Source organism: Furipterus horrens, unplaced genomic scaffold (assembly GCF_987537825.1).
Source record: "Furipterus horrens unplaced genomic scaffold, mFurHor1.1.pri manual_scaffold_2, whole genome shotgun sequence".
Taxonomy (NCBI): domain Eukaryota; kingdom Metazoa; phylum Chordata; class Mammalia; order Chiroptera; family Furipteridae; genus Furipterus; species Furipterus horrens.
In genome coordinates, this window is record NW_028327172.1 from 188,262,613 (window position 1) to 188,275,081 (window position 12,469).

At 40.8% G+C, this 12,469-nt stretch overlaps 1 protein-coding gene across 1 annotated transcript in view; it reads left to right on the forward strand.

Moving 5' to 3' along the window:
• CORIN (corin, serine peptidase) overlaps nucleotides 1–11,683 on the forward strand; it is a 183,390-nt gene extending 171,707 nt beyond the window's left edge. Inside the window, exons 20-22 of the mRNA XM_090266913.1 lie at nucleotides 4,012–4,283; nucleotides 6,309–6,442; nucleotides 10,431–11,683. Of these exons, the coding sequence (XP_090123039.1) occupies nucleotides 4,012–4,283; nucleotides 6,309–6,442; nucleotides 10,431–10,613 (589 nt within the window). The 3' untranslated portion in view covers nucleotides 10,614–11,683. The remainder of the gene's footprint in view (nucleotides 1–4,011; nucleotides 4,284–6,308; nucleotides 6,443–10,430) is intronic.
• The last annotated feature ends 786 nt before the right edge of the window (nucleotides 11,684–12,469 follow it).

Consider the following 12,469-nt stretch of genomic DNA (forward strand, 5'->3'; position numbering starts at 1 on the left):
TTGATAAAGGTCAACTCTTTAAAAAAATCATTATTTAAATCATACATTCTACCTTTTCCCTTAGCATTGTGGCATGAGCATTTTTGCATTTTGCTAGCACTGTTTCTATCTTGTCTCACACTCACCTTCACTTTCTCATCACCCTCATGGTAACCCCTATCACAGCCCGGTGAGTGTTCCTCTGCAGCTGTCAACAAATACCTTTCTTCAAGATGCCATTGTTTCCTTCTACAGTCTGGAACCACACTCTATACTATAGTTTGTAAGGTGACTTTCTCTTGTAGCAGTAGATCATGGACACACCTCCAGGTCAATGGGCATAGCTCTAACTCATGATTTTCCAAAGCTAAATGATATTCTATAATATAGATTTACCATAACTTTTTCTGTTATTCCCCAGTTGATGGACATCCAGGTTAGTTTCAGTTTGCTACCATTTTAACAATATTACAATACATCTTATACAAAGCTACTTGCTCACTGGTGCTCTTCTTACTACAGGATAGAGTCCTAGCACGATTATTTCGTTCCCGTGGGTGTTACAAAGATGAATGCACATTTCCTTCCTTGGAGTGCCAACATAATGACGATACCGGTGCTTAAACAAATAATTAGACTGTAATGTGATAAGTGATTATAAAATGGAAATGCCTATCTCCAGTTATTTGCTTGCTCTTTTTGGGGAAATAAAATATATAAAACATCAAACCAGTACCTCCACTGGAGAACATTTAATGTGATTTGACAGGGCTGTGTAGTATGTCAGCAAATGCACTGCAGTGTTATTGCTTCGGATGTGGCCAGATGTTCCTGGATGTCTTTTCCAGTTCTGATTTATAACTCTGTGATAAGCAGGAGATTATACTAGCAAGAGTACATTCATCAAAAGATGATTACCTAAATGAATCCAACAATTCTTTCGGGGAAACACATTCTTCTCATGCTAGTTAATCCAGGTTCATACCCCGCTTTTGTCATTTCCGTAGGTGGTGTCCAAGTTTCCTCTTTCTCAGACAGATCTGTGAAGTTAAGAAGAAGCCTTGCAATAGAGAGCAAATACGTGTTTATAATTAAGGAAATGGATAAGATATCAAAGGCCTTGGTGAAATTTTATGGAACACTATAAACTCAACAGAACTGTCAAGTGGGGCCTGGCTTATCCATAAAAAACTAGAAATTGCCTAACTTCAAACAAGCCTTCATTTGAATGTGTGCTAATAACTCTGATTCTATTTCACCGTCTCTCCAGTGGATCTGTGAGCTTTTGAGAACTTCTAATTATAAGCCTTACTCTCTGCTGGAACCAACAATTGCTGTAATTAATGGGATTTACTTCATATCCTGATCCCATACTTTGGCAAAGCCAGTGTGACCCATTTGTAGGTCTTCTCAAGCCTGTCTCTTTTAATTATATTGATGGAAAAAAAAAAAAAAAAACCTGCAAATTTGTTTTGCTCTTCCATGGAGAGGTATTTATAAATCCCAGATGCAAATTAAAAACATGAGCTACCAAGCTGATCAGATCAAGTTCCATATGCCCTAATAATGATTCAGCTTCAACAGTTGTAAGAAAGAAAGACTTTGCCTTTCAGAGGTAATTTAACAAACAATTTTCCTGCCTTCCTCTGCCTCTGAAAGACATAAGGATGAACTTCCTAGGCGGGCACACAACTAGGAATGCCAGAAGCATCTAATTTCTCTCCAGGAAACCTGCATAAAAAAACTATCATTCTATTACATGATCATAATCCCTAGTCCTGGTGAGTCACCCTTGTCTTGGTTTCTCTAACAGGCCTTTCGTTGCTCGTCTGCACTTCTTCCCCCGTTATCTCCATCCGTCAGTCTCCTTATCTTGCTTCTGTCTCCAGCTGACCAAGTGCGCTGGTCAGCCCTCTCACAAGGACCTTCAACTTCTTTGTTCCTAGGTCCTTCTGCTGTACGTGCCAGGCAGGCCTTAGGTAATAGTCTTTTCATATACTTGGAAAAAGGAAGTGAGACATCTGGTCTGACTTTTTAGATTGAGCTTATGTTGTGTCCTCATGGTTGCTTTTTTATCTTCTAGGCACATATGACCTATGCCAGTCACTCACAATTTGTTCTTTCATTTGACCAACTTGAGCGGTTTGATCCCTTCCTATCAGTAATGTCCACCAAAACAGGAATTCTCCATTTTGTATCCAAACCTCCCATGGGTGCTGCTTTTCGGTGTCACTGGAGAGCAAGCCAGTGTGGTTGTAAAAGCCCTCAGTGACCCTGAGCTGACTCCAGTCTCGCCACTGTCCTGCCTCCTTTGGAGGCATCCTCTGTCTTCCTTCTCTCTACAGTGGCAAGTGTCTGGGTCTAGGACACAGCCAGGCATTGGCCTAAACTATGGGCCAATCAGAGTTTCTGGGATTCGCCAAAACTGGGAGCTCTTCTCTTTTCAACCTTCACTGTTACTTGTTTCTTCTAGTCTTGCAATTATCTGTCCATATGCTCTGCACCTGCATCTGAACAGCTGACCATTGCTGAAGAATATCACACACCCAGCTGCTAACTGAGCTCACATCAGACATAGGATCATGAATCTGAAATGAGCATCTAACAATATGGGGCACTTCCAATATATTCACACAGGAAAGTCATTTTTCTACCCTCAGAGACAAGTATTTGACATCTTTTCCTCTTTTTTCTTTTACTCTGCACTGATTTCGCCTCCTACTTCATGGAGAAGATAGACACCATCACATCTTTCACCCTGTCTCATCCTCGGTTCCAACAGATCACTTGCATCTATGGCTATATCTCCTACTTTCCCCCAGTGTGTCCTTGATCTTATTTAAGGACAGTTATATCCCCTTTTATCTCTTCATTGACTTAACTCCTTAAATCCTATTTTGCATCATCAATTTCTCCTTTCCTTGCTGGATTAGTCCTTTCAGCAAACATGCCTTAATGTCATAACTTAAACCCCCTTCTCTATACTTCACAGTCAAAGTTCTGAAAGAGTTTCCTGTCATCACTATCTCCACATTCCCACCCACCCCCCATTTTCTCCTCAGTCTACTTTGTGCTCTCATCAACATCACTACAAGAAATGGCATTTATCAAAGTCTTTTAAAATTTTTTTCTTTTTTTATATTGATTCCAGCAAGAGGAGAATGGAAGAAAAAAGCGAGGGAGAGAAACATCAATGTGAGAGAGAAACACCAATGGGTTGCCTCTTGCATGTGCCCTGACTGGGGACCACACCCATAACCCAGGCATGTGCCCTGACTGGGAATCAAACCCATGACCTTTCAGTTTGTGGGATGATGCCCAACAAACTGAGCCACACTCTCTAGGGCTCAGAGTCTTTAATGACTTCCATCTTGCCCTACCCAATAGGGAATTTTCATTTTCTGACTCACTGGAGTCGTCCCCAGTATTTTGTCACTATATCCTTCTTAAATAGTTTTTTTCATTTTTCTTTTAGAGTAACAAACAAATTTCATGGTTTCCTCTTATTTCACTGACCTATCCTTTTGCTTTTATTTTCTATCTCCTTCTGTTTTAGGCCACTTAATATTTTAGTGCTCCAGAGCTCTTATGGACTGTAGGTTTGTATTCCCCTCAAATTCATATGTTGACACTCTAACCCTGAATAGGAGGGTATTAGGAGGTGGGGCTATTGGGAAGTAAGTTATATTATGAGAGTGGAAGCCCCCAAGATGGGATCAGTGTCCTCGTAAAGGGAGAAGAAAGCTTGCTTTCTCTCTTTTCACCATATGAAGAAGACAGCCCTCTGTAAGCCAGGAAGAGGATCCTTGCCAGACTGATCAGGTAGCAACCTGATCTCGGACTTTTGGCCTCCAGAACTGTGAGAAATACATATTGAAGTTTAAGCTACCCGGGCTATGGTAATTTAGTATAGCAACCCAAGCTAAGACAAGGGTCCAATTCTTGGCTTTCTGATCGATCTGCACTCATATGGAGCTGAGTTTTCTCTAGAGAGAGTTTAAGACGCCAACAGCTCTTGCCCTGTTATTGTAGGAGAGAGAAGGCCGCGGTTTGGACGGTGGTGTTTGGCATCAACAATCTAGACCACCCTTCAGCGTTCATGCAGACGCGCCTCGTGAAGACCATCATCCTGCACCCTCGCTACAGTCGGGCAGTGGTGGATTACGACATCAGCATCGTGGAGCTAAGCGAAGACATCAACGAGACCAGCTATGTCCGGCCGGTCTGCCTACCCAGCACGGAGCAGTCCTTGGAACCTGATACGTACTGCTACATCACAGGCTGGGGGCACATGGGCAACAAAAGTAAGCCAGGATCGGCAGCAGCTTGGAACTGAGCTGCCTTGGCAATAATTTCCCATGTCACTTCTAAAAGTATAGACACAAATGGTAAAGACTTAGCAGCTGTGTGTCACACTCTCCCTTCCATGCAAACGATAGATGTCAATAAGGCACTTAAACCTGCTCAGATGCAACCTCAAAAATGCTTGTCCACCCCTCATAACCTTTCTCCAGGGAGCTAGAACCAGTGTTTTGCAGCTGCCATGCAAGATGAGACCTGTCAGTCATCCCTGCGTGAACCGTCTCCACCGATGATCTGTACTCTCTGCAGGCAAACCCACTGGGCGCCTCTCTAGCATCAGGCACTTCGTTCCCGCAGCTGAGCTGCATGTTCACATTTCCAGTCTTATGTTATGATCGGTCTTGTTGACTTTTGTAGCACAGCCTGTAAGTCCTTGTACAGAGAAAACTGCTGTGCTATTTGCTTATTTAAATTGGTTAAAATAGTTTGGCTCCCTAGATGATTTAAACATGTAAAACAGAAATTTAGAAATTTGGACTACTTACTCCCAGTCCCAAGATGGACTCTCATTTGGCTTGACTTCTTAAAGTTTAGAATAAGAATTTAATCCATGAGAATGTTCATTTAAAGGCCACTCCATATCAAGGGTACAGCCTTGGCTCTCGGGCATGGTGATACATACTGTTATCCATTTCAGCAACTGCCACTTTGAAGGACAATTTGTAAAAATTTAGTCAGATAAGTTTTGAGCTAAGTTGAATTTTCTTTCTATATGATCAATTTAGGACATAAAGAAAAACTGAATAGATAGAAGTAAGTCACTGATTTCTGACAAGCACCCGTGTAAGAACCCCAAGGGCAATGTCCGACATGTCACTGTTCCTGCGCATCTTGGTTTTTAAAAGCTATAATTAGCATTGTGGTATGAGATCAGAGCAGAATATACTTTCTATTGCCTCTTCTTGTATTATTCCCACCATCTCCACACCACACTGGGAGCAATCCTGTAACATTTTGCACAGACTACAAATACAGCATAGCACGAAGAGCCAGCATCTGAATTCGGTGAGAAAGATCTGACTGATCCTGACTGCACCACTTTCTAGCTTTCTGTACAATGGAAAACATAATTGCCACAGTCTAATTTGTAGGATTATTGTAAATATTAAAGATCATAGGCCCAAAGAATAGTGAGTCCAGCTGCCTGGCCTACTGCTGGTACCCAGTCCATGTTAGCGATGGTTCTAATTACCGTTGTTTTGACAACTCATGATACTTTCACTGTCCATGTCACATTGATTTTTCCAAACATGAATCTTCCTCCCAATAAGGTACCCTGTACATTTACACTGCTTCCCCATCACTATCCAAGGGGAGAGCAGGGTGAGAGTGTATAATTTTGTAGAATGGCAAAACAGTTAAAGATTCAAGTCCATTGCTATTCTTTGAGAACTTTCAAGTAAGATGGAATTCACATATTTCCCACGACACTAAGGGATGATTTTGTCCCTTTCAACATCTCTCTGTCATATCTTCTAGGATTAAAGGTTCTTACCTCAAATAATGGCCACTGTTGTCTGTGGTGAGTCACATCCTTTAAGCCAAGGAGAGGGCAGACCTTGTCCTGCTGGAACGCACAGATGTGTGCACTGCAGCGGAGCAGGACTGAGGTGCTGAGCCGGCACTGAGCTGTGGCTTTGTTAGTTTCCATTTTATTGTATGGCTGCTGTTTTTATTGCAAGATGTATAATGAGAGGGGAAAAACAGGAGCCCAGGTACCTAAGCTTGTTACTTACCCACTTGGTGCCTCCCTTTTCTCAGTAAAACAAAGAGATTTGACTAGATGATTGCCATCAACACTTCTAATTAGAAAATTCTGATTCCAAATGTCTTTGAAATGACATTTTAAGGAAGGACTATGGTTTTGGGGGGATATGAAAATGTAATCGTTTCCTATGTGACTGGCCTCATTTTTGAACCATTTTACTCTCTTGTATATTTTATTTCTTCTTGTTAACAATGCCCAGTGCCTTTCAAGCTGCAGGAGGGAGAGGTCCGTGTCATCTCTCTGGAGCAGTGTCAGTCCCACTTTGACATGAAGACCATCACCACGCGGATGATATGTGCTGGCTACGAGTCTGGCACAGTCGACTCGTGCATGGTAGGTTGTATTCTGATTAGTTAGGTGGTTCAGTTCAGCAATAACTTCTATGGGTCCATAAAAACTCATTAGTATTCATGTGTGGCCCTTGGGGAAGATTTTTGGAAAATCAGTTGTTAGCAGGTGTTTATTCACCCCGCGATTCCCCTTACTGCCCTTCCCTCACTCAGGTGGTCTCCAGCTTTCTCACCCACCGCATGGGGACAGCACATGTGTCAACAACGGGAGGGAAAGCAGCTGTTCTGGCCCATTTCATTGGAACATTTTAGTGGCTAGGACAAATGAGTTTCTAAGAGGAGCTAGCAGTAACCAGGGTTCCAACCAGGCTGCCCCAGGAAGCAGGGGGACGCCAGAGGAAGTTTGAGCCCTCTGGGTGAAGGTTTTAAAGCACACACAACACCCCAGCTTCCAGGGTGTGTAACAGAACTACCTCTGTCTCTCGGGAGGAGATCATATTGCCGCTATCTGGGCCTGCACTCGATTGTCAACATGTCTTCAAATGCCACTGAATGTGACCTTCAGACACTCAGGAGTCCTTGTCCCAACAGTTTGTAGAACATGCTGACTAAACAATTCAGGGAAGCATTTTTATCTTTACTTAATAAATATTCATTGAATATTATACTACACTGGCTCCCAGGGAAGGATGAAAAAAGGCAAGTGCTCAAAGAAGCTTATAGCAGAGTGGGGACAGCAGTTATAATCACAGCTCTGAAGCACCTCTTTTGTTACACTGCTTTGGAGTAGATCCACTTGTCCCCGCCCACACACACCCATTTTTTAATTCAAGAAGAGATTCAACAATGCTATTACCATAAACTAACATAATAAATTGACCCTTCTGATGGTCCTGTTTCAGAGTGAGCAAATCAGGGGACTGGAAACGGCTCAGTGGTGATTCCTTAGATAGTTGGCTGGGGAATGAGGGAGGAAGACAGCCAGGTCCCTTGGAGTTTCACCAAGGCCACAGGTCATCCAGCTGAGGTGGGCAGTGGCAGAGGAATCCCTGCCTTCCTAGCAAGATTCCTGAGTTTGACTTCCCAAGCCAAAAAAAAAAAAAAAAAAAAAGAGAGAGAGAGATGAAAGAAGGAAGGAAGGAGGGAAGGAAGGAAGAAAGAAGGAAGGGTGTTGGGGAGGCAGAATGGTGTGGGGCTTGGGACATAGCATTTACAGCCTGAAACATTTGGGTTGAATCCTGCCTCTGCGAGTAAGAACAATGTGACGTGGAGAAGCTAACTTCTCTAGAAAGTTTTTATGAGTAAAATGGGACTGAGTATGCTTTGCAGGGTGTTTTGAGGACTAACTAAATTAACGTATGTAAAAGCCCTCATCTTTCATATATTGGTGTGTGATGTCTGGCATATCCACTCAGCGAAGAGTAACTATATGAATATTAACATCTATCATTTGGTGCTTATTGTGTTGCAGTATCTCTTCCAAATGCTTTACAGTTACTCATTTAATCCTTACAATTACCCACTGTGGCAGTATCTTCGCTTTTCCCAGTTTACAGATCAAGAAAAGAAGGGACTAGAGAGGTTATTTACCCAATATCACCCAGCACGCAAGGTGGTAGAGTAAGGTATGCACCCAGGCAGTCTGGCTTCAGGGCCCCAGCGCTGGGCTACTACACTCTCTGAGTAGCAATGATTAATGTGAATCCATTTCTCCGGCATGATTTGGAGGCCTACTAAAAAGTAATGCCTCTTCCTCTCTTGGCAATTGCCAGAATAGGGGCAGGAAGGTGACTCATGAAAGAGAATTGAAGGCTATGCACACACAGACACAGGCATCTTCCTATCATGATGTCTAAGTTATGCCAACTTCTCTAACAGTAGGAATTCAGCCCTGTAGGTTTCTTAAATACACAGCAGAGGTTCTCAAATGCACGCTCCAGGTAGAAGATAAAATAAAACACAAGACAAACAAAAGCTACTTTTTAGTAGGTCTGGAGCAAGATTGTTCCCAGAACCTCTCATTACCTTTCTGATTGATCAATGGGGACACATTGGAAGCTGTGAGTCCCTGTTAAGGTCTAGAAATCATCGGTCAATACTGAAGCCAAACATTAACTTTGGCCCAAAGCCCTATATTACTAAGAGGAAGAGGGCAGATGGTGCCTCATCTCTACTCTGCCTTTCAAGAGGGAACAGCTGCTTCTTCACCTCTTGTTTTCCACCTTCCAAATATCCACGGCCTCGCTAAGCTCGCCTCCAAACCTCCATGTGAGGAAGGCACTTCCTGTTCCTCTCCAGCTGGAAGTCATCATTCATTCCTTTGGAGATGCCTTTATTTATAGTCCTTGGATTTTGCTTTCATGTCGAGGTATTCTTGTTACCAAAGCGGACTTTTGCCCCTCAGACAAAAAACAGGGCCTTCATCTGTAGATCTTAGCACGGAACCTTGCAGAGAGTAGATGCTAAGTAATTACCTGGCTAAATTTCTGTTTGGGCAGTGTAGAGCAAGCCTTTAAACATGCTCCATTTTAATCACTCTCTGGAATAATAAATAGCTCAACTTAAAGAAGCCAGCATCCCAGCATTTCTTTTATATAAGGGGAGTTTTAAAAGTTTGTGGAATATATCTAATGAAAATGTTTCCAGTAAATTTTTTCAATTGGAGTTTTAGGGAGAATAATTTATTCAGCCCCTTGCATGGTCTATGCCCATTACCTAGACCATGGCATTGGTAATTCACAAATGTAAAGGTCACCACCCCCACAAAAGCACACAGCACAAGCAAAAATTCAATTTTGTTTTAAGAGTAGTCATATTCACATTTCTAAGAAGCAAGATAGCCTAGTAGTGATAGGGTTACAGTCCTGGTGCCAGACTGCCCAAGTTTAAGTCATAGCCCTGACAATAACAAGTTATAAACCTGTTGTGCTTCATTTTTATTAAGACGTTTTCATTAGCTTGTGCTGTGTTGTTTTGTGGGGGTGGTGACCTTTACATTTGTGAATTACCAATGCCATGGTCTAGGTAATGAGCATAGACCATGCAAGGGGCTGAATAAATTATTTTGCCTAAAATCCCAACTGAAAAAATTTAAGCAAAATTTACTGGAAACATTTTCATTAGATATATTCTACAAACTTTTAATTGGAAACTCTTGCAGGGCAAGGAGTATTTATAAATCTCCACCATATTTATTCCCTTATTTTCTAAGGTATCAGTCCTTCCCTTTTGAGGCCCTGCAGAATATACTCTAACCTACTCTGATCTTTTCACATGTAGCAAATATAAACTTTATAAAAACATAGTGTCTTAAGGTTAATCATATGTGGTCAAAGAACTGAATAAAACTCAAATAAAACTTAAATATCAAGAATTAAAATCTCTATGCATATGAATGAAATAAAATAGAAGTTATAAATAAATAAAATATGCTATGGTAAATAATTCTTACGTGGTATTTTCCATCCAAGTATGCTCATTGAGAAGGTCCTAAAAACTATTAAGAAATGTAGTATGTGGTTCCTGAATAAGTTTTACTTAATGCATTCATTCACATAGCAAGAATCTTGAAAGCAGTAAGTTAATTTAGAATACTTATCTAGTATTTTTTGTGGAAAAAATCTTTGAATGTTCCATTTTGGGTACTTTCTACATTTATAAAATGGATCAAAGTTAAAGAATGAGATTATGAGAGAATCGATTCTGATAGTTTAATTTTTAAAAAAATTATGACATATTTTGGTAAGTACAGGAAGTGACTAAAAGTGTCTTCTGGTTTCACGAAAAGAAGGAATAGAATCCTTCCCCAAGCCATCCCTCTCCTTTTAAAGATGTGTTTAAACTGTCCATTTGGAAGTCCCATTTACGTAGTGGATAGCATGTTTCTCCCATGGGCTGACAATAAAAGCTTTGTTGAAATCCTCCAAAACGTTGGTTAAGCTGTGTTTGGCTTTATTGTACCCTCAGGACAACATGGACAGCATAAGAGCTCTGAAATATCAGCGACTAATGTCCACTGCTATTCATTACAGGGTGACAGCGGCGGACCTCTTGTTTGTGAACAGCCTGGAGGACTGTGGACATTATTTGGTTTAACTTCATGGGGCTCTGTGTGCTTTTCCAAAGTCCTGGGGCCAGGAGTTTATAGCAACGTGTCATACTTCCTCAAATGGATTGAGAGACAAATATACACTCACACCTTTCTCCTAAACTAATTCCAAAGATACCAGAGACCTTGCTGGCAACACTCAAAGGAAATGGCCTTGACTGCGGAGAGCTTCCTGCAGAGCTGTACAGAAATAGCACTTACCGCGGACAGGGATGCTCGCAGGCTACTGCACATTTTCATGTTTGTTTTGGTCTAATGTTATTCAGCTTTCTTTTCAGCTTTATTTTCCTCTTATTTCAAGTTCAATGAAAGTCTTTTTTAAAAAGGAAGAAAGCAGATTTTGCTGTTCCGTTAGCCTAACTTTGACTGTAACGCAAAATTATCACCTCTGGAGAGTTAGGACCTTGCAGGTGCCGGGTAACCAGTTATAAAGTTCCCTCTTATCCCGTCACAGAAAGGACATGGAGATCCAGGTTGGCCCATCTTGCCAGCTCGTTTCTCAAGCACAATAGCATAGCGGCAATTTCAATATTAACATTGGCGACTTGCTTTTAATTTATTAAAAGCCAAGATAATATACACGCTTAAATTATTTACTGTTGCTCTTCTAAATTTCGCAAAATGTTGAGCACTTACGAAAGACAGTCAAGAGGTAAAAGGCAGGGAGCATCCCTGCAGGTAGCTGCAATAGCAAGACACATAGAACGCAAAGCTCTTTAGACACCAGTGTTTGCACTGACCTTATAGGATCACCTATTGTGAATTTAAGCCAAGGTTGGAATTGAGCAGAAAAGTCTCCATAGAACCTGTTCTATAGCTGGAGTTTGTTCAATGTATGTCAGTTGACCAGCTGAGATTTCAACAACTAGGAAAATATCCATGGGAAATACTTTTATTTTGTTCTGTCTGTGTGACAATGTATTTGCCATTATAGTTTGCCAATGGAGAACCTGCTTTTACGTTGAAGAGATGCAATTAAAAAGATTAAGTTGCAACCTACCCTCAATTAAATATTTTCCAGTTTGTCCATACCAATAAAGTATAGAAATATATCTCAAAGCACAGGAAAACTTTGCGTCACATTTTGTAATTTTCCTTGAAAGATGTTTAATAACTGGCATTGCCGTTTCTTCTTATTGATAATTAAACAACATTTTAAAGATGCTTTGAAGCAGTAAGGCCCACATCGATTTCTGAAGTAATTAGTGGTTCAAGTATTTTTCACGCTAAAAAGCTTCAAAACACAAGTCATCACCTGTACCTAATTTAATTAATTAGTCAGGCACCCATTTTTGCAACATCCAAATGCCTTTTGAACAAGTAGGATTCCCTACTGATCTCCACCAGCAACCTGTACTGCCGCACCAGTCCACGTAGACTGCCTGTAGTTTTGTACATATATTTTTATACTCTGTCTGTACACATATTTGAAATTCAAAAGGTTGTCTTTACACTTTCCATGTTATTCATCTCTTGTTCTGTAGTTTGTGTTAACGTATTAAGAATGTGAAATCCAGCAATTGAATTTTGGTCAAAATTGTATGAAAGTTTAAGAACATATGTTAGAACTGTAGGTACATACTTAATGTAACAACCTTTAGCCCTGTTGAACGTATGTTCAGTGAAATGTACATATTGTACTTATTTTAAATAACCATTAATACAAATAAAATGATATAATCTTTGTTTTGATGTATATGGAGCATGAATAGCAAGTCCCAGAAATCTGTGGCTGCCAATAAAGCTGGCACCCAGCTTCCCACCAATCAAAACTTACTTGTTTCATATCTTCCACAGAAACATGCTTTTTTTTTTTTTTTTTTTTTAGGTGACAGATATATCTTTGATTAGTCTGAAGTTGGAGGTTGCTAATACTCTCAAATTACCCAGAGTGTCCATTGAAAATTTAAGGCCTGTTAAGAATGTAAGAAGCTTCACTTTCTAGGATACATTTTGGGAAAC